The 23,451-nt window shown below is 43.3% G+C and overlaps 1 protein-coding gene across 2 annotated transcripts in view; it reads left to right on the top strand.

Moving 5' to 3' along the window:
- OS9 (OS9 endoplasmic reticulum lectin) overlaps positions 1 to 23,451 on the top strand; it is a 1,402,051-nt gene that overhangs the window by 737,300 nt on the left and 641,300 nt on the right. For both annotated transcript variants that reach the window (XM_044083591.1, XM_044083590.1), the window contains exon 8: positions 20,911 to 21,059. In XM_044083591.1, the coding sequence (XP_043939526.1) occupies positions 20,911 to 21,059 (149 nt within the window). The remainder of the gene's footprint in view (positions 1 to 20,910; positions 21,060 to 23,451) is intronic.

Genomic DNA, 23,451 nt, shown 5'->3' with positions numbered 1-23,451 from the left:
GTGTTGTCCAAACTGACTTCTTCCCCCCTTCCCACTCATCTTCATTGAAATTTTTGTCTTGGAAGATGTTTTTTGTAGCTATTACGTCAGCTAGACTGTTATCGGAGCTACAAGCCTTGTCTGTTAAGCCACCTTATTTGATCTTTCACAAAGACAGAGTGTCACTGCGTACTAATCCCTCCTTTGTCACCAAAGTTTTTTCCCCTGCTACCTTAAATCCGTCATAGAACTCCCAGTTTTCTTCCCTAATCACTGTAATGCAGCTGAATACCGTTTTCATCAGCTGGACGTTCATAGACAACTAAGTTTTTATTTACAGCGGATCAAGAAATTTAGGAAATCATATCAACTATTCATTTCCTTTTCTGACTCCAGATTGGGCTTACCATTTTCTAAAGTGACACTATCTAATTGGATTTCCAGTTGCATAGCCTTTATCTACAGTTCGGAGGGCAGACCTTTACCCTGCAGGATCAAGGCTCATTCTACCAGGTCACTCTCTACCTCTGAAGCCTTTCAAGCCAGGATCCCACTTGATAGTATTTGTGCAGCAGCTACATGGGCTACCCCTCACACTTTTATTACACATTACAAATTGGATTTAGCTTCCAGGGGAAGAGCATCTTTTGGCTCCAAGGTGCTCAGGAGTATTTTCCAGTGAGCCACCCAAGAATAAGGTGCTAGGGACACTGTCCCAAATGTAAAAATAAAGGTGAGATTGGACTAGAAGTTATGTACTCACCATAACATTCCATGTTAGTAGTCCATCTCACCCTTTTTACCACAAGCCACCCTCCTGCCCCCATCCTGGAAGAATCTGGAGATAATAATAATAATAATAATTTGGTTATCTTTGGTTGGAGACCCTTTAGTATTGTTTTGTCTGTTATGGTTATTTCTTCTAGTGAGCAGCAAACAAGATCTGAGGTTTGTACTGGTGCACTATGGGATACCTGCTTAGCCACGAGCTAACCAGAAGTCTTTGAGCTTGTAAATCGACTGAGTCGGAGCAGAGGATCGGCTTCGAACCCATATGTAAAAATGAAGGGTGAGATGGACTACCAACATGGAATGTTATGGTGAGTTCATAACTTCTTTTTTTGCCTTCTGGATTTACATAGTTATCAAAAAGTAAAATAAAATAAAATTGAAGAAATGTGAAATTAAACTGTTATGAGCTAATGGATGAGGTAACAGTCAAGCATAATGTGCAGTAATTGGCTTTCTTTTTGCTGTGGGGGGGGGGGGCCTCATTGGATACTACCGGGGAACCACCAGTGAAGAAACATAAGTTGGATCCAAAGACTGCTCACGCTCAGCCGTTGTTGGAATTGAAAAAAGGCCTCCTCAGATCCCACCTCTTCGGATCCGAAGCCTTTAACCAGAACCAGATAGTCACCATCTATTGACCTGATACCTCCATACGTGTACTGTTCTTCCAGAAGTCTGAATGTGGCTGATGAGGAAATTCCTCTTGGCGCAGATTCAGATGGATGTTCTGACTCCTACCCCTTCAGGTCATAAAGCCCTGGTGTGTACTAGTCCACTAATATCGTCTCTTACTCTGATCCTACCTGTCATTTTGGTGCCCTTGGATTTGAATCTCCCGGGACCATCAAGATTGGATTGGAAGATGTCAGTATCTTTGTCTCCGAGACTGTGAGTCCACTGGCTCCAACTGTTTTGGAGCCGGATGACTCTCAACTGACATTTCCCTGTCTGATCCGAGGTGTTAGTTGACTACAAAGTTTTGGAGCCATCTCTTCCCCTCAGAGTTTTGGCAGTGAACATCTTGGCTCCAGCCTCCACCTCAGATGGACTGCTTTCTGGGTGAGGGGCTGATGGAACGGAAGTGTGGCTTGTTGGCTGCATTGGCTTCCTTCCCCCAGGAGTACTCTGCCTTTGACATGATGGATAGAGTGTTCTTTGCTTCCAGAGGATGGATGGTTCCTACCTCCTTGGATCTTCTCTCTGTTTTCCTTGTGTCTCTGTATCTTGAGTTTCAACATTCAGCACCACAGACGGCCATCCCAAAGTCTCCAGGTTACCCAGCAGTGTATTAAAATTTCTTCGTACACTTCTCCAGAACACCCCACCGAAGATGTCCCTAGGTAGAATTGCAAGAGGAGGCACATAGGCTTCCCTCAGGAGTCCATCACAGAAGATACTGATTTTGATGGAGAAGGGTTCCCAAGATCACCACCTGAAGGCGTCTCTTTTGGAGATCTCCTTGAGATGCTTAAGGAGAGAGGTGGTTGGCCAATCCAATAATCCTTCTACAGAGGCCTTTTGGGCTGGCCCATCTACATACCTCCTGGGTAACTCCACCCATCGATGAGCTCATTGACTTGATCTCTAGGCAGAAGTGGAAGGAGACTGACTCATTTGAGCCAATCCCCAAAAGACTGGCTTGGATTCTTGTCACCACCTGTAGGAAGGAGTTTTGGAGCAAAGGAGTGCCCGTAGATGCTGTGGTCATCTGTTCAGTGCACATTCCGGGGAAATCCAGCATGGTAGACTAATTGAGCAGGTCCATTTTACACCCTCACGAGTGGTCTGTCAACATGGAATTGGCAGACATGATTTATAGGTTCATAGGTTGGTAGTAGGCTATTGGCCCTAGGGCCTATACAAGCCTAGCCAAAAAGGTACCCTGGGTTTCGCCACCCAAGAAAATTATTTCCCTGTGCCCCTAGGGCCTATACAACCCTAGCCAAAAAGGTACCCTGGGTTTCGCCACCCAAGAAAATTATTTCCCTGTGCCCCTGTCAAGCAGAGCCACAGAAGTGATCCCTGGAGTGAATTTCCTATTACCCATCCGATCATCAACATTTTTCTTGAAGAGTGCTAATGAGGAGCTCTGTTTGACATAGATAGGTAGGCTGTCCCAGAGTATGGAAGTCTCTGGGATAGGAATCTATCCCTCCAGCATGTTCTGTTTATTGTGGTGACAAGGTTTAGGTCCCTAGAGCGTGTAGCTCAGAGGGATGGGGATTTTTTTTAAGTGGAGCATGTCAAATAGCTCTGGGTTTGACATAGCTTTGTATGTTAGGCAGAGATCGCCGTTGAGTAGGCGATATGTGATGGCGTAAAGCTGGAGTTTTTTGAGATGGTCTGCGTAGGGCATCCGTTTGAGGCCGGTAATCCTCTTTGTGAGGTATTTCTGTGGCCTTTCCAGTTGTTGTAGATGTCTTGTGAGGTACATACCAAAAGGGGCGTTGTACTCTATAATGGGTCTAATGAGTGATGAGTAGAGGGGGAACAATGACCTCTTTTTTTCTGGATGAGAACCCTTTTGTGATGAGGTGTGCCACGTAGAAGGATTTCCTGACCACTGTGGCGATGTGATTATCAAAGGAGAGATTATTGTCCACCTGTGTCCCAAGGTCTCTTATCACACTTTTGGTGTTAAATAGTCTACCACCTATGTGGTAGTTCATGGGTACAGAGTTTTTACCAAAGGGGATGACAGTGCACTTTTTGGCATTGAGCTTGAGGCCATGGTTTTGACACCAGGCATCTGTCTCAGTGAGGCCCTTTTGTAGGATTTCCACATTGTTAGGAGTTTCGATTATGGCTCCTAGTTTGCAGTCATCTGCGAACTTAGCCAAAGACCTTCTGTGTTAGCCTGTACTTCAGAGAAGTAAATACCAAACAGGAGAGGACTCAGGACTGAACCCTGTGGTACACCACTTGTCACTGGTCTGAAGTCTGATTTGGAGTCTGCTACTTTCACAGTGTGGGTTCTGTCAGTAAGCCAGTTGGCAACCCATCTTGCGACATAGGGATTTATACCTAGTTTTGTGAATTTATCTATAATTCCAGAGTGGGGGATGGTGTTGAACGTCTTGGCGAGATCTAGATAGGCTGTGTGAATAACCTTACCCTCATCTATGGCTTTGCTGACTGCTTCAAAGAAGCCTGTCAGGTTTGGGAGACATGATCTGCCTTTTACAAACCAGAACTGTGTGGGGTCCAGAGTTTGGAGATCTCCAGTGTCTGAGTTCCATGATGATACGTTCCATGGCCCTGCAGACCAAGCTCGTCAGGCTAATGGGGGCAGTAGTTCCCCGGGGTCTGTCATGGCTCCCTCTTTGTGGCATGGGATAACCCTTCACGGTGCACCATTCATTGAGCACAAAGACTGAGGTGAGGCTATGACTGAACATGGTACTTAGGTGGAGTGCCAGTTCATTCTGTAGTTCATGTAGAAGGCAGCCTGGGATGTTGTCAGGTCCCATGGATGCAGTGTTCTTGGCTTTGGTGAGGTTTTTACCTGTGCAGCCGAGATTACAGGAACTTTGCTTTCTTCCAGTATGTATAATTTTTTGCTGATAGGTTGTAGCAAGGCTGGCCCAATTTGCATCTCCCCTAAACAAGTGCAGCAGCTTCTATGCTCTAATTCCCCCACCAGGGGAATCGAGGGATGTTCTACTACACAATTGTCCCCCCCAATTCCTCTGTACATATCCCCCAACTCTCTTGATCCCCAAATTTCTGCAAGAAGCTTTCTGGTTGAAGAGGAAAGTCATTTTCATTGCACCTTATTGGTCTCAACAGATTTGGTTCCCCTTTCTTTGGTCTTATCTAATTTACCCACCTTGGATTCTGGATCCAATTACAGACCTCCTGTCCTCCCGAAATGCATGATTCATCCAGATATTGCAAGCCTAAAGCTGACAAGGTGACTTCTTCAATTTCTTTAATAGCTAGACAACCCATGCTTGTCCTGTTCATCGTAGTTTTGTCTTCCCATAAACCTTCTACAAGAAAAGTTTACAGAAGTAAATGGAGAAGATCTTTCTTTGACATATTGACCCCTTTTCAGCCACTGTGTAAGGTGTCCTTTTGTTTTTGGCTACAGTTTTTCATGAAGGAGCTAGCTCCTCAACCATTAGAGTTCACTTAGCAGCCATCTCTAACTGTCATGTTGGATTTGAGAACTCCACTGGCTTCATCTAAACTTTATAAGGCCTTCATGAAAGCCACCCGTCTTTTGAGACCTTATGAAGATCGAACCCCTTCATGGGATTTAAATGTGGTACTGCAGACCTTGATTCATTCCCCATTTGAACCAGCAGCAAAATGTGGTCTTAAATTTCTGACCTGGAAGACTGTCATTCTGGTGACAATCATGTCTGTTAGAAGAATTTCAGTAATTCAAGTGTTGTCTTCTAAACCTCCCTACTTTATTTTTCATTGAGCTAGAGTAACATTACAAACCAATCCTTCGTCTCTTCATAAGATGGTGTCAGAATCTAACATCAACCAGTCCATTAATCTGCCTGTTTTCTTTCCTAAATTTGCAAACGAAGGTGAATATATGTTGCACTTACTAGATGTGCACAAACAATTACATGGTTACTTACATAGAACAAAAGAGATTAGAAAGATTGATTTGTCTCCTTTGCAGATTTTCAGTTGGGTAAATCAGTTGCAAAGATAACTTTTAGCCAGATGGCTAACTGATTGTATACCATTTGTTGGGTCTGCCCTTACCAAAACCCTTAAAAGCCCATTCAACTAGGTCCATGGCTGCTACTTCAGTTTCTCTCTAGGGCTTCCACAGATGACATATGTGCGGCTGCAACCTGGGCCAGTCCTCATACCAGTATTACTCATTCCAAACTGGATCTGTTCTTGAGGGGAAGAGCAGCCTTTGGCTCAACTGTGCTCAGGAAGTCCACCTGAGATTTTAGGTAGCTGGGTACTCTGTCCCAACTGTTGAGTAATGAAAGAAAATTGACAATGTCAGATAAAGAAGGTATGCACTCACCATAAAGTTCCATCTGTGCTGTCCATTTTCATTCTTCCTCATCTCCCCAGCCAACAACCCACAACTTCTTTCACAATTGATTTCTGGAAGAACGGGAGCTTATAAGGACACCACTGTTCTTCATGTTGAGCTCCAGATATAGCTTCTGTCAGGAATATTATGTTAGTACTTCCTACTTTGTCAACCAGCAAACCAGATCTGAGGTATGTTAGGGGTTGGTGCATTATGGCTAATGGAAGGGCTCGAGAGTTTTTTGGTGGCCATGGGCTAAAATAACTGGTGAGTTGGATCCGAGCGTCAGATCCAACCCAACTGTTGAGGAAGAATGAAAATGGACAACACCGATGGACCATTATGGTGAGTGCATAATTTTTTTTGTGGAATACGCTTTCTTGTGAAGGCTTGTATCTTGTATATCGTAGGGATTAATTATTTGTTTTTTCTTTTTCGAGTTAAAGTAAGTCTAGTTAATGTAACAGTACCTCTTGTGCGATTCAGTCCTAACACTTGATGCTTGGACTGGCTTGATGATGTCTCTCCTCTACTGGCAGTTATTAGAACTTTTCAGCTGCTTGAGCTTCTTTTGCTCCCATAATGCACCTCTTATTCTACTTTCTCTAGTTCTCATATGCTGCTAAGCAGCATCACATTTATCACAACAGTTCAAGCTTAAAGCAATGTTTTATCTTGTTTTGGGCAGGAAGAGTCCCAAGTTTCTTCATATTTCTCCTTAATTTTGTATTAATGGGTTTTCTACCTTTTTCTTATGTTTTTCACCTACATCCATTTCTCTCTCTTTGCGTAGGTTCATAGGTGATTACCAGGCTAATGGTACAAGAGCTTTTACAAGCCTAGCCAGTAATACACAGATAAGACAATATTCTGTCTTAACTCCCCAGATATGGGATGGAGTAGTGTCAGGGTAAGTAGGTTTTTGGGTGTTGGAGCCCTAAGTCATTTTACAGACTGCCTCTGTCCTTAAGGGACTTGGGCAGTACCCCAAGAGGGAATTAATGTTCCTCATCAATTTATCCAAATTCTTTTTGGAAAGTGAAGGACTGGCTTTGTTTTATGAAGCTGAAGTTTATTCCATAGATGAGGTAAACTTTGGGATACAAATCTGTCTGTCTGCCAAGTTCTGTTGGTCACAAGGTTCAGGTGTATGGAATGCATAACCCATGTATAATTCTTCTTGCGAATATATAACATTTTCATTAAGGGTGGTTCAGAGAAGGCCTTTGTAGGTCAAGCACAAGTCCTCTCTCAAACAATATGAGATGGAGTAAAAGTGATAGGGCCTTTAGTTAGTCTGCATAAGATGTGTCTTACTCTGTATATTTTTAGTGGTAAACCTCTGAGGCCAATCCAGTTGGTGTAAGTACCTGGTTAGTTACATGCAGAAGGGAGCATTGTACTCTATTATGGGCCTGATGAGGGCCGAGCAAAGTGGCACCATGACTGCTTTGATCTTGATGTCACTCCCATACTCATAAGTTGAGCCACACAGAAGTATCCTCACTACTGTAGCTATCTGGTGGCCAAAGTTTAGGTTTCTGTTTGTCTTCCTAGGTCCCTCAGCACTGGGTCTACTTTTAGGGGTGTGCTGTCAATATTATAATTTGCAGGGATATCTGATTTTCCAAGGGGTATGATTATGCATTTTTTTAGCAATTAGTCTCAGACCATGGTTTTGGCACCAGTCATTTTTAGGCCTGTTTGTAGGATGTCAGCATTGTTTGGGGATTCAGTGATTGCTCCCAGCTTACAGTCAGTGAACTTGGTGAGCCAGAGGCCCCTGACTTTCTCCTTCACTTCAGAGAAGTATATACTAAACAGGAGGGGTCCCAACACTGAGGCTGAGAGACACTTCTTTTTGGGAGTGGGTTCACTTATCCAGACTAAATGTCCTGTCAGAGATCCAGTTAGCTATCCATCGATGTAGTGGTTTATGCCTGTGTCAGTAAGTTTATCTATGATCCCAGAATCAGGGGTTGTGTCGAAAGCTTTGGCCAGGTCTGGATAAGCAGTGTGTACCATTTTACCCTCATCCATGGACCTGGTGACTTTATCTTGAAGTTCACCAGGCAAGACCTCCCCTTGACAAAGGCAAAATGAGTCTGGTCCAGTGTTTGGAAAGTTCCTATGTCATTATTGATCAGGTCCATGATGATTTTCTCTTTGGCCTTGCAGATGAGACTGGTAAAGCTTATGGCCCTATAGTTTGACTCTGTTGATGGGGGCCCCCTTGTGTACAGGTCATGACTTTCTAAAGTTATTTCCCCCTTCCTTGTACTTCATCCCTGCTTCAAAAAGTATATATTTTTTCTGTGTATACATATACACACACACACACACTGCTAATTTTATGTGTACCAACTCAGATTCTAAAACAGTGGGAAAGGGGCCAAGTCCCAGTCCCCACAGTGTAGTGATCCGGCAAAACAAATGCTAAAATCCTATGATAAACCAGCAATTTGACAAAACAGCTCTCCTAACTAAGCATTCAGTGTAACAAATGTACAATCAAATAAGTGGAACTAGTATATAAAATATGTATGTGTGTATCTGTATGCACATATACACACACACACACACATTGTGTGTATATATTTATATATGTATACATATATATATATATATATATATATATATATATATATAAATATATATATATATTTGTGTGTGTAATACATTTTATATATATATATATATATATACACACACACACATATATATCTATATATATATATATATATATACACACACACACACACACACACACACTCGTGTGTGTGTGTGTGTACATATATATATATGTGTATGTATATATATGTATATATATATATATTTATGTATATATATATATATATATATATATAGTAATATAATCTGTGTGTGTGTTTGTATGGTTTAATTTCTCCAAGACTGCTTTTCTGTGCCCCCACAATGTGACCAGAATTTCCCCCTCCTTTAGTTCGTACAAAGTTGCATGTATTGGTAGCTTATTTAAGTACAATTGCAAATTTTTTTATTAGATCTCTTGCTCCTACTACTATTGGAACTGTCTGAATATCTTCCACATACTGGTATTTTATGACTTTTTGTCTCTATGTACATAAGGCACTAATCACTGGGTGTAGCAATTTTAGTCATCTTTGTCTTTTTTCACGGACTACTGTTTCTAGTTTGTTTGCATCTATTTTTTTGAATCATTGGTAATGAGTAAAACCATGCGATGTAATCGTCATCATTCACATATGTATATAAATATCTTTGTACTTGTATGATGGATATTCTTGAGGTAGATGAAATTTTTATGGTAACCATCACCAAAGAGGCAGAGGTGGATTACACCAGCAATGGTTCCAGGAGCCCCCTTCTGGTATGAACCCTGAATAGTTGCTCATCTGTTCATTATGGAGGCAGTTAGATAATTTTCCCTGCATCCACTTGTATGGATGGGCCACCATGCATAATAGTTAGTTTGGGGTAATTATACAGAAGCTGCGCACGGCCATTTTTAGAACGTCCCAGACCACCAACCTTCCATCTGTCAAGGAAGGATGGCCCAACAAGAGGTAAAAAAAAAAAAAAAAAAAAAAAATATAAAAAATCTCCTCCTTAAAAAGAGCCATTTTAGATGCCTCACTAGACCAAAGAGAGTCCAGATGTACTATTTTATGCCCAGGAAAACTCAAGACTTTGGGCCAATTTTAGACATCACTCAGATGCAAAAAAATGTATTAGGATGGACAACAAATACTACTACACAACATTACAAACTAAATAACAACACGACCCCCCAATATTTTGGAAAAATGTAAACCATCTACTAAAACCCAAACAAAAGGCTACCCCCAAGCCAACCACCCCTGACGCTAAAGTTCCCATCAAAACACAATTCAACTCCCACTTTGTGAACTCAATTCTATCTTTAGTATCACAAGACAGTTCCTACTTCACTATTCCCCCGAGCACAAATAACACTAATACAAGCTTTACCCTCAAAACACTTTCCACCACTTCATTCAAAAGCATGCTCTCCTAACTAAAAACCTCATCAACAGCAGCCGTCCTACTCCCCAGCTATTTCTTGAAACTCGCAGCAGATGCTATTGCTATCCCAATCTCCACTCTCATAAACAGATCAGTTGTTGAAAACTATATGCCCAAACTCTGGAAAATATCCTATGTTGCACCCATACATAAAGGCGGGACCTCCACTAAACTTAACTACAGACCCATTGCCTTACTCTTCCCCCTGGCCAAAATCCTAGAAAAATGCATCCATACCCAGATGCTAAACTATCTCCTAGACAGCAACATCCTGTCACCTTCTCAGCATGGTTTCAGACCTGCCCATAGTACCACTACAGCCCTCCTCTGCTTCACAGACACAGTAAACCATCTCATAAACGAAGGCCTGCAGGTGTCCACTCTTTTTTTTGGATATGTCTAAAGCATTTGACACAGTCTCGCACCAAATCCTGCTAAACAAACTAAACCAATATCGCCTATCAAATTTCACTCTTATCTGGTTCCAAAGCTACTGGACTGACAGGTACCAAGCTGTGAAATGGAAAAATTCTCTCTCCTCAGCTGCCCATAACTATAGGAGTCCCACAAGGTTGTGTCTTAGGATCACTACTATTCACAATCTTCACAAATGACCTCCATACCTCCACACAGCATGCACATATCATTCAGTATGCAGATGATACTACCTTAATGTGTGCTGCACAAAACATTACCACCCTCCTGCAAACAACTCAACTAGCATTCTTTGACATTAAAAACTACTTTACCAAAGTCCAACATACTCAGTCCAAAGAAAACTCAGCTTATGATTATAACCAGTCATAACAAAAACACTGATAGTCAATTCACTATCTACTCCACAAATGCTACTCCAATCGCTCCAGTGGCACAGGGTAAGCTATTGGGAATAACCATAGACTCCCATCTAAAGTTTGATAGTCATCTCAACTTACCTATTAAAAAAGTACATGCCAAGCTGGGATCACTCTATCATATCAAACCATTTCTTTCCAACAACACAAGATCAGCCATTGCTCGCTCCCAACTTCTATCCACCCTACTCTATGCATCTCCCATTCTGACTAATCTCAACAAAACTGAACTAAGCAAAATGGAAGCCTGCTATAACAAAATTGCCTGCTTTGCTGCAAATTGCTCATATAGAACTCATCACTGTACTGCTTTGAGACAGCTCCACTGGCTTGGAACTGCACAACCTACAGTCAGCTCTGCCTCTGTCAGTTTCATCTATTACCTCACCAATAAGTGTCCTGCCCTCAAAAACCTAGTACAACATCACTCAGCCAAAAGGTCTTTTGGATCATCAAGCAAACTACTGCTAGAAGTCACCAACAGCTGCAGTAGCTTTGGAGAAGCACTATATAGTAGTTCAGTGGCTAAAAAAATGGAACTCTGTCCCCACTAGCATCATCCAAAGCCTCCTTTAAAAACCTCATTAGGCAACATAGCAAGCAAAGTTGGCAGTGCCAAGATTGCTCCCCAGGCTAGTGAAAGCGGATAAAGGTATACATACTAAACCTAGATTACTTGATAATAGTTTTCACTCTTACTCACAAACACTGGCTAATGCACAATGTATGTACTGTACCTATGTACTATGTATGTATTCTACCTATTTTCCAAATTTCAGCTGTACACCACAAATCTATTAATTCCCTTTATTTTTAAATTAATATTTTCTTGTTTGTTCTCTCCACTTTAACTGTTGATGTGCTGCATACCACTGTGAAAACATGTCTGTTGTAATTTGTGTGTATACTGATCATGTCTAAATATCTAAATGTATCTGTAATTTTTCTTGGTGGAGTTTTTCTCCCCGGGCCTCTGTTGAAAAAGGGCCTTTTCGGCTCAGTCAGACAACCCTGGTTAACAAATGTAAAATAAATAAATAAAATGAATCAATACATGGAGTCATTCCAGATGGTCATAGAGCAGTTTGTTGTACCTTGCTTGTAGGCAGGAGATTGGCTGTGCTCTTTGGCTCTCCAGGATGGAGTGTATGCACATCAAAATAACAAAACTATCCAAGAGGTCTTTTAGATGGGAGCCAGTCATTACTAGATATTAATTATATTTAACTGTTGCAGTAATAACTGTATAGGGTTTCTTTCCTGGGACAGCCCCTGGCTGGCTTGAGTACCAAAGATTTAATTCCCTGCTACTGTGCTGGCGGATACCCTCCACCTGACATCTGAATATAAGGGTCTTTGCCCAGCATCATATTACAGTTTTTTTTTCTTGCCATCAGGAACTAAAGCATCTGCATCGTAAAGTACATAAGTCGATCTGAAGACCAAAGAACTTCTTCAAAGCTAAGTGTCGTGTTGGGGGGGGGGGGGGGATTTTCTTTTTCTCTCTTTATTATATGTACTCAGATGAGTACTAGGACTAACATCGACTAGCATCAATCTTGATTGTGGAAAATAGGTTCCACATTGAGATTTTCAATCACTTTCCCTTTTTTGCTTAGGCTCAGAGCACAACGTTCCAAACTGTCCCCGTTGTGCTTATTGTAATAAGTGCACAGTTAATTGAAGGGCCAAGTCTCACACCCAGTGTTTAGAGAAAGAGCATCAAGGATCCTCAAGCATTATGGAATCCTTCGGTCCATCTTTCTACCCCTCTAAGAAGTGTACAGAGAAGCATCTGAAACTGCATAAGGGGGCAGATAACATCTTCATCTTCAGCCGTTTTGCCTGGACTTGTGATAGGTCATAGGACAATAAACATCTTTACATTTCTGTACAACCTGGGAAGTGTTGGAGATCACTGCTGTGCACCCTAACTCTATTACATCTGCACAAGTCAAAGGATAATGGTTGTCATTTGGGTCGGAGACTGCTTTGCAGGGCATGGCTTCCAACTACCATTTTAGGGCTTCAGGTAGGGAGGGTGGAAACTTCAGAACCTCTGAAGGGGTAATTTGTTGACCATGCTTAGGCTGCAGCTGCCTGCCCATGGCCTAGTCCAAGTGCTTCCAACACCACATCTAGGGCCAAACCTAAAAGGCTGCTTTCTACCATGGCTCAGCCTACGTCTCTAAGCTTCCAACCCACACAGGCCTACCAGCAGTATTTGCTTAGACTGGCTGTGGATTTACTTAATACTGTCGCATCCAGATAGCACAGTCCTCTCAAAGCCCTGTTCCTACAGATTCTGTTTGTGAAAAGAAAGCAGGACACCCCCCCCCCCCCAAATCCTCAGTTTCTTATGATTATGAAGATGAATTGACTTGTGTAGATTAGTTGTCCTTGTGGTCATATGCTGCTTCTGATTTAGAGGATGTCCTAGCCTCCGCTTCACTACCCAAGGACTTCATTTTTGGGGAAACTCTTCATGATGTGACAGAGTATTTCTATTGGAAGGCTCTGGAGTATCCTCAGTTTAAGAAAAGGGTTAGAGAATTCCGTGAGCATAAAACTTTGACCTTTTCTCCAGTGTTGGGAAGTTGTGGGTGATATTTCTGACTCATCCTTTTAGCCTGGCTTCCAGCCATCTGCTTGAAAGAAGTCAGACAGCTTTTATGGGGTTCTACACACTCAGTAACACCCGTTTAGTAACCCTCATGCAAATCTTGAAGTGGTGACGCTTGGGTCCTAAGAGAGCTTAGGGCAGCAGTACAGGAACCCATCCCCTAATAAAGAGGGGAGAACCAGTATCGTTTTGATGGGAAGAAGTTGTCTTTTATAAGCTTCTTCCCATTAAAGCACATCACTAAGAAAGGAGTTCTAAATATGCATAACATATGAGTAGGGACAACCATTCTTAGTGGCTTGAGGTTGCAAGTTGTTATGTACAGCTGGCAGATGTAATTAGGGGCAGAGTTTGAAGAACCCCTAGTAATGCTGAAAGGAAACAGCTGTTGTCAGTGAGGCTGCTTCCGGGTTACTCAGCTTATAAGGGAAGTATCTGCTATCTTTTTGCTTATTTTTTTTTTGAGAGTTTGTTCATTTTTGCAAAGTTTCTAACCTTTTATGTATCATTTGACATTAGTCAGAGGAAATTGTCTCCACTGCAAAACAGATTCCGCACCAGGACTTCCACTCCTTTTGTGTGACTTGTTTGGCCCTGGAATACAATGTTCCCAACTGTTTTTGTGCCTGATTTAATAGCCGGACCAATAGGCATAAGGCCGAGATTCTAGTTAGACATGTTAGTGAGTCATCAGGACATTTGTATCCTGCAGGGGTCTGCCATAGATATCCCTATGTGAAAAATGGATAAGGAAAACGTCCCAAGCTTAGGGGCTTGGACAATGCCTGCTCGCTTATGGCCAATCCTCCTAGGCTTGTTGTCATTGAAGAAGGTGAAGTGCTTTTGCAGCCCCCTTTTGCAACCAAGGTGGTGGCACGGGAATCTTTCAAGAAGTGTTTGGAATACAATGTCTTCTGGTCCTGCAACATCTTTTCAAGCTGTAGGACTCTGTTTGTCAATTGGGTCCGGTACTGCTTTGTGAGCCCCAGCTTCTGACAACAACTTTAAGGCCAGTTTTTCATGTTGCCAGGTCATTGAAGCAACTTTTCGTCCATGGGAGCTGGGCGTCTGTTCTGCTTTGGATGTCTATCAGACCTAAAGCTTAGGTCACTCGTAAAAAAAGCAGCTCCTCCCAGCCTAGGCTTGCTGGCTCCCCATTCCTAGGCTTACCAACAGGATCTTGTGAGATTGGCTGAATACTTAATCTCTCTGTTTTGATCTGGCCAGATCCCCCCCCCCCCCCAGTCCTTCCTCCCCAGGTAAAAGAAAGGGACATGCCTCCAGAAGACCTTTCTTATCCCTTTGAGTTGGATGATAAATCTGAGCAGGAGGGACTGTACCTTTGAAGAAGATTTTTTCCATTGTCTCCTTTGAGGATTCAGACTCAGCGGATGATCTGCTATCAGCCTTCCCGCTACACACCTTGAGGAAACACTTTAAGTGGGAAGCACAAGACAGCTCTCAATTAAAGAAAAGAATTAGGGAATTTCTTAATCTCCCTGAACACAGCCCCCCACCATATCTCCTGGTTTTAGAGGTGGTGATTGATGTATTTCGGGACTCCTTTTTAAAACCAGACTCCCTGCCTCCTGCTCCTAGAAAGCCTGACCAGTTTTATAGGATTCTGATTCACACAATCATCTTTTCAAGAGCTCTGTAGCAGACCCGGAGGTCGTGATCCCTGGCCTTAAGGGAGCAAAATCTAGTTTTCAAAAGCCCTTGCCCACAAGCAAAGTAGCTCCATAGACAGATTTGGCAAAAAGGTTTACACATTTTCTGCCCTCACTATGAGGGCTTTGAATTGCTAGTTTCACATGGTTAAATACCAAAAAAACTATTCTGGATCAGATGAAGTAGAAACTGATGGGACAGAGAACAAGACCCACTCTAAAGGGTTACTGGACCTTTGTAATGCCTGTTGTCAGGTAGCAAAAAAACTCCCTGCACTGTGGCTGTGAAAGCTTCCAGTAGGGCTGCAGCTACAGGCTGTCATCAGAAGGCATGCTTGGCTGAAAGAGCAGCCTCTTTGAGAACATGTCATATTCAACCTTCTGGATGCCCCTTTGGAAAAGGACTTTCTCTTTGGCCCCAAGGCCATGGCTGTCCTCAAGAAAATGGAAGGTAAGGCCAAGTACATGCAGACTGTTAAGGACTTCAGTCCAACCTCCACGTTTCAGCAGAAACTGCCCTACTAACCATTGGATCTGAAGTAGTTAACTTCATTTGATCTGCAACCTGTGGGTATTGGATCTGAGCCGGCAGCTTTCCTAGCCAAATATCCGAGCTCCAAGCTCCTCCCCCTACCCATAATGCCCTGCCACCTCCCTCTAACCCTCAGATCTTGTTTGCCGCGGCTTCTTTAAACATCTTAGAATGAGCTCCTAGCGTGGGTGTTGTGAGTTTTAAAGCTTTTTTTTTTTTTTTTTTTTTACACTTTTTTTCTGTCAAAAATTTCTAAAACTTTGTGTGTGTGGTTCCTTCTCTCCCTTAGTATTTTTGGGAAGTTTAAAGTTTCTTAGTTTAGTTAAAGTTAATTCCCCTTCCCCCTGTCTGTGTGTGAAGGTGTGTGTGTGTGTGGGCCTGTTCTTTTCCTTTTCTATAAAAATGTCTGAAGGCCCAAAAGCTGTGTTTTCTAAATGCTCCGAGTGTGGCCATAAGCTGTCCCCAGCAGATGGCCACACTTACGTTACTTGCCTGGGTGTTGACCACCTTTCTTCGGGCTGCATTATTTGTGCAGCCTTCAACCCTAGGGCATTGAGTGATAGGAGGACGAAGCTAATCCTTGCGTGCCTTTTTCCCCCTGATTCCACTTCATCGTCCTCCTCCTCTGTGACGCCAGCTGCGGCTGCTCCACCTACCACCTCCGATCCCCTGGCCGGGACTCAACCTCTCTCTTTGGTCCAGGAGGAAAGGGACGGCAGAAAGAAAGATAGGAAGGACAAGGAGCGGGAGAAAGATAGGCACCATAGCCACAAGAGGCGGTCCGAGTCAGCTCCATCAGCCCCACCGTCTAAGCAGCTTGCCTCTCCCCTTAGGGTCTCTGGGTCTTCCCCCTCCTGGCTTTGTTCTCCATGTTTCTCCCCGGAGCCAGAGGAGGAAACCCGGTCACCTTCAAGGTCGTCTAGGCTGCCTTCCCGACCGGCCTCGGCGACCTCATCCAGGTCAACCAGGAGACTATCAGACGCAGACATGGACCGGATGATGCGTCAATTTCTTCAGGCCCAGCTGCAGATGGGAGTGCTCTTGCCTCCCCCCCCCCCTCTGGGGGGGTGCTCGACCCCTTTTTTCGCCCCCATTGCTCCTTCTCCGACCCGCTATCGGGGTTCAGAGCTGTCTGATCTGACTAGGTTCGGAGCCGGGGTGGTGTCGGCGCAGGGAGTGTTTCCTACTTCGGCGCTGACTGTACCCTCGAGTCTGTCAGATCCGTTTTTGGATCCAAGCTCTCTGGGCCATGAGTTGAGCATCGGATCCGGAGGGGTCAGTGGGCCTTCGGCTACATTGAGGTCTGAGCGTACCTTTCGGATCCGATCAGGTCATCTCCGGCTCCGATCCGCATGCCGGATCTGAGGGGACTGCTTTCGGATCCTAGGGAGAGCAGTTCATCCTTGGAATTCGACATCGTGGAGAGGGTCCTTTCGAGGGATTTGAGGCCCCAGTCTCTTGCTATGGATCCACCCGCCATTCCCTCTCAGACGGGCCTGTCTTCCATCATCCGGCCCCAGGGACAGCCTGCATCTATGTCCCAGATGGTTCCTGTAGAGGAACAGGGCATTGTTGGTGAGCCCTCTTCGGACAGCCCCCCTGAGGAGGTCCCCCTCACAAACAAAAGTGCAAGAGGAGGCACTTGGACTCACCCGAGTCCCTCACAGAAGACACGGACTTAGAGGAAGGGGAAGGTTCCCCAAGGTCACCCCCCCCCGAAGACTTCTCCTCTGGAGACATTATGGAAATGTTGCGCATTAGAGGGGGGTGGTCTGCCCAAAAACCTTCCTTGGATGAGTTTGTGTTTCTGGAGCCATTTGACGCAGGCCCATCTACCTCTTGGGTGTCCCCTCCCACCGATCCCCTGGTGGACCTCATAACTACCAGGGCATGGAAGGAGCCGGACACTGTCAAGCCAGTACCCAAGAGACCAGGCAGGATCCTCAGCCCTCCCACGGACAGGACAGTTTGGAGCAAGGGTGCCCCAGTGGATGCCATGGTGGTGGCTGCCACTAAAAAGGAATTAGCAGAGGAGAGTTCCTTGGTACATCCTCCAGAAAAGGAGTCTCGGATGATGGACTGCCTCGGAAAGTGGATGTTCACTTCAGAAACCTTCTCTGTAAGGTCACTGAACTATATGGCACATGTAATTTGGCTCCAGCGGGACCTAATCAAAGAGTACGCTGGATCACCCCCAGAGTCCATGTCGGCCGAGGACAAACGGACCTTCTCGGCTCGAATGGCCACTCGTCGATTACTAACACATCTATGCGGCTTCTTCCCATGCCATGGAGGGAGCAGCTGGAGCCAATGGAACAGGCATTGTCTTACGTCGACAGGCCTGGCTCCGTCTCTGCGACTTTGCGGAACCCTTCAAGGCATCCTTCGCGAACGCCCCTTTTGGTGGTTCTATGCTTTTTGGCAAAACCGTCCGCGATACGCTTCTCCAGAGCGGGGAAGACATCTGCCTTCGGGATCCGCTTCTTGGCTCCTCAGAGGTCCTTTTCCAGGAACCAAAGAGGACAAAAGAAGATGTGGTTCCGGAAAGCTCAACAATCCTATTTCGCTCCAGATCCTTCGTCCTTCAGAGGCAGAGGAGGATAGGGGGGACGCCGGCCCAGTGGCAGAGGGGGGGCCGAAGAAAAGCTCTCTCTACCTCCTTTTGAGCCGGCTGCAACTGCAGAGTTGAAATTCCTTTCTTGGAAAACAACCTTCCTTATAGCCATCACTTCGGCAAGAAGAGTGCCTGAATTACAGGCCCTCATGGCAGTGGAGCCCTTCATCATCTTCCATGCAGGCAGGGTGTCCCTCAGGACCAATCCTTCCTTTATGCCCGAGGTGGCCCTCAGTCATTTGCCAACCTTCTTTTCTAATCCACAGAACAAAGGAGAACAAATACTGCACTCTTTGGACGTGCGCAGACAACTTAGATTTTATTTGGAGAGGGCTAAGCCTCTCAGAAAAACTGAACAGCTGCTAGTTGCCTTTGCTGCAGGGGCAGAGGGGAAGGCCATTTCAAAGCAAACCATTTATAAGTGGATAGGCCATTGCATTAATTTCTGCTATAAGCACCATGAAAAGTTTATCCCACAGGGGATAAGATCACATTCCACCAGGGCTGCATCTACTTCAACAGCCTTTCTCATAGGTGTTCCTACCAGGGACATCCTAGAAGCTGCTACCTGGAGTTCTGTTCATACTTTCACCAAGCTTTACCACTTATTTTTTCTAAATCCAGAGCTGGTTTTGCCACTGCAGTCTTGCAGGGCCTAATAGCTTGTCCTAATGCTCTATAGTTGCCCCCTCCCTTCCTTAGCTTTGGGAATCTACCCAAATGTAATGACTGCAGCAGTGTAACACGAAGATGTTCAAGTGTATTCACTGTTGCAGTCCAGGTTACCCACCTGCCATCCCCCTTTTCTGATGTCATGGAAGAAGAAAGAGCAACCGACGCAGGATCCAAGACTTTGATAATCAGGCTGGATGAGGGCTACCTACAAGCAGGATAACCCAAATGTAATGATTGCAACAGTGAATACACTCTAACATCTACATTTATGGTAAGTGTACACAACTGTACTTTCTGAGGATTAGGTGCTGCTATGTCACTTACCTTACATTTTGAAAGTAGGGCATAACGTCTGACATAGGGTGCCTGGAACAGCTTAAGCCTTTTTGTTGAACACTGCAACAGTGAAAAATAGAAATCTCCTGTTATGGTATGTTCTTGTACGGCTGTACTTTTTTCACAAAGTGTGTGTGTCACTTAGGCATAAAGAATGAACTGGTTCTAAGTTTGCCTTGGATTTCTCCCTCAGTCAAATCATTCATCTCCCTGCCTTTTTTCCCCAAAATCATTTTGACAGAGGCGAATACTTGCTACACACACTGGGTGTTTATAGACTGTTACATTTCTACTTGCATTGAACAAGATGACTGGGAAAGACAGCTGTTTCCCTTGTGCATGATACAGGCTGAGACGAAATGTTCTCAAAGTAACATTTTCCAGGTGGCTTGCCCATTGTGTGACATTTGTCTAAAAGTCTAATAACAAATCCGTTTTGGTAAATCCGCAATGGCATTCCACAAGATCTATTGCAATCTGTACAAAGTTTAAAGAATTTCTTATTTGACCTTTGGACAGCAGCAATTTGGGCTACATTGCATACCTTTACCAAGCATTGTACACTGGACATAGTCTTCAGATCCTTATCTTCCTTTGGGGCAACCATTCTGAAGGGCATCCTGTCTTGATTCCACTCAGGAATTTGTGTAGCTGAGGAATCTGTCCCAACAGTCAGTGGATAGATGAGATGTCGTGAGGTACAGAAGTTATGTATTTATCATATTGCTGTGTCTAAATCATTCCTAGTCCATCCACTTTGACAAGCCACTCTTTGTCCCTGTCTAGTTCTCACATCTGTGCTAGATGAACCTAGAAGCTCTAGTTTGAAGTCTACTATCTCTTAATTACTGGTACCTAAAAAGTCCCATGTTCAGAGATTAATGCAGCAGACTCAGCCTGAGGATGTTGAGGGAATGGTTGTATTGTTGTATCGGAGAAGGAGCTGACATGCTCTCATTTTGCGGTTTGCAGAGTTGTCTCTGCCTCACAGGGAATAAACTAAGACGTGGATGGACTATGGATGGTGAAGATGAAGCATTGTGGTACCTACATAAATTCTGTTTAACAGATAATGGATGGACGAGTGTATTAATTGTAATGAAATGATTATGCAAAATGTTTTACCAATGACAATTTTTTTGTTGCAACAATGTCCTAGCCCAGTGACTTACATAAGCACTGAGTAATAAAATAAGGTTAGAATTGAAGTAGAAGTTGCAAGAGTGTCTTATGGCACACTAAAGGGTCTTCCCAGATAAAGTAAATGTTCAGTTTTATCTGCTTTAAACTGAAATGTTTTTACTGTCATAATATGCACCTGTCATGCTATTTATATTGCTAGTGGAATCTAATTTATTTACTTCATTTACCACTGGAATAGAGCTCATTCTGCCCAGTCATCAAAGTTAACATAGACTTTGGGGGAGCAGAAACTGCATGCAGTATCTATGAAGGAAAAGTTCTGATACTAACCGTGTAAATTGCAGTGAAAAACAACCATGATGCTTCTAGAAAAAAGTAGAAGAGAAGATATTGGAAAACATTTGGTAATCAAAATATGTCAGTGTATCTCAAATGAGCCTTTTTAATCCAGAATGTGGAACTGCCAAACTGAGCTTTGTTTGTAGGGTGTAATAATTGATGCACAAAACAGTTAAATGTTAAGTAAGCAGCAACTGTTTGTAGGCAGCCTTTAAGATAGTGTAGGAAATATGAATTTAAATATTCATTATCAGTATATATTTTTTTTTTTGGTAATGTGACTCTTTTGCAGAAGAATCCTATGAAACCAATGTAGACACATCAGAGAATGAAGAAGAAATGGGTCTGGAGAGTAGTGATGTTGATTATAGCAGTTGGGATGAACCACCAGTGAAACCAGATCTTGAGAATGTTGATGCATTAAATGAAGAAGAAGTTCAGGTGAGTTTAAATTCCTGACTTCGGATCTGATTTGCATTAGATGATAAGTCATGGGTAACATTTTTTTTCCCAGGAAATGGATAAGTAAGGAATCAACACTGTACACTTGAAAAATACTCCAAGGGAAAACCTTATTATATTGATATGTTTTGGGTCCACAGTCTAGTAAACTAAATGAGATAAACAGGTTTAAGGAGTTTGAATTAACACTTTTGTGGTGTGGAGTGTCACACCTGTAGCAACCCATACACATCCTTATGATGTCGCTTCATGTCACTGTTGCAGTATTCTTTACTAAAGGGAATCCCTGCCAAGGGTAGCCCAACCAGTACATCAAAGCCTTAGGGTTTCCAGAACTTCATATGGTGCACATATGCTCCCCACTCACAATGTAGGGTATAAAGGTGGCATACAGGTGGCATACAGATGCACATACGTCAGAACTTCTGTGCTGCCACCCCAAACGCCATCTTAAATTCAGTCCGAGTGCTCCTTCGTTTGTGCTGCTTACCAAGTCATTTTCAGGCAAGTACTCCATTGAGGTTTTCTTATCTTGTTTTTTATTTTGGTGTGCAAGTTTACATGTCATCCATAAAGGGAAAATGTGTGGGAGACAGATTCCCCATAAGGACCATCAAGAGCAGTGTCTTTTTCACTTGGGTGCTTCTCACAACCATACTTCATGCTCAGTTTGTCAAGCGTTTGTCCCTAAGACTCTTAATAGTCTCTCCTCCCTGTCTACCTACCTAGAAAACCACAGTCTTAAGTTGCTGGAGCAAGGCGTGATGGCTGAATTGTCTCATCCCGAGGGTAAGCTGTCTGCCAAGTATAAGACTAAAGTCAGGCTGGATTCAGCTGCTGTACTGCCTCCCCAGACATCTCTCTCGAGGCTGAGGAAAATCCAGAGGATCATCTGTTTTTTCCATCTGATTCTTCTGCCACGGCCACTTTGGAGGCCGTCTTGGGATCTCGTTTCTCACCCATCCTCGGAAGCTTTGCAGACATCCAATATGGATGTTGAGGGGTGCCGGCCGTTCATTTCTAATACAAATAATGATTGGGGTTTTGTTTAGATGCTTTAACACACAGAAGTACATCAGGATGGATAGCAGCATCATAAAATACGAGCAAGCTAATTAACAGATAGAACTTGCATACATACATGTTCATATCTTAACAGCTAACTGCAAAATGGCAGTCAGGATCGCACATGCTCAGTATTTATACACTTGTGCAAGCCCCTGGAGAGCTTCTTAAAGGTATATACACACATATTGATCTACATCCTCCCTCTTAAAAAAATTGCTTTTTTATGCAAAACAATAGCAGAGCTAGGCATGCATTATTATGTACATCAGAAACAAAACGCAATGTTCATGTCCAAGTTGCTTCATATATATTACAGAGTTTAGAGATTCGACCATATTTCATAACATAACACTTGGGACTAAAATTAGCATCAGGGACAGTCTGCGGTGCACAAGTCGTATCAGGAACTTCGGATTCGTCTTAGGAACAGAAATGCCCTCTGGAATGTCCTCTGGAATTGGAACACCTGATAACTCACACTGAGATAGTCTCTGAGATAGATGAGGAACTGAAAGCACAGCTGCAGGTTGTCAAAACTTTTTCAGATATTGGAATGTCATTTGGTCTTGATAAAGGTGCAAAAGCAACCTTTAAAAAGGGAAAATTGCAGCACCAGGAAAACATCAGTTTGGGACAAGCATGTGATATAAAAGAACTTGAGCAAGAGAGGGTGTATAAATACTTGGGAATTGATGAAGGATCAGCAATAAAACATGACCAAATGTGAATAAAGCTTAGTAAGGAGTACTTTAGAAGACTTAAATTAATCCTGAAAACAGCATTGACACCTAGGAATAAGATCCCAAGCTATAAATCAATTTGCTCTTCCTGTCCTAACTTATAGTTTTGGAGTGATTGACTGGCCCCAAAAAGTGTTGGATAGATTGGATATTAAAACAAGAAGGATGTTTCATGCTCACCAAATGATTTATAAAAATCAGTGTATAACAAGACTACATATTCCCCATTCTGAAGGAAGGATGGGCCTCCTTGAAATTGATTACATGTATAGATCTGCAATCGTGGGACTCCACACATATCTACTGACTTCACAAGATCCAAATGTGGTGAAAGTTTTGAAACATGAGGAGAATAAAACCAAGATGACATCTCTGCTTAATTTAGCAGAAGCACATCTACGTCAAGCACAAATGGAACTCAAACCAGACGTGGATAAAAACTCAGCAGCAAATGAATGTGCTAAAAAACAAAAGAGAGTATAAGGTGAAGGATAAGATGAGAAGACAAGAAATGTGGAAAAAACATAAATATAATTGCAAGTATAGAAAACTTCTGGAAGATC

Source organism: Protopterus annectens, chromosome 9.part0 (genome assembly GCF_019279795.1).
Source record: "Protopterus annectens isolate FY-2018-M chromosome 9.part0, PAN1.0, whole genome shotgun sequence".
Lineage (NCBI taxonomy): Eukaryota > Metazoa > Chordata > Ceratodontiformes > Protopteridae > Protopterus > Protopterus annectens.
The sequence above is the reverse complement of the archived record's forward strand: the minus strand, read 5'-3'. Positions and strand labels throughout refer to the sequence as shown.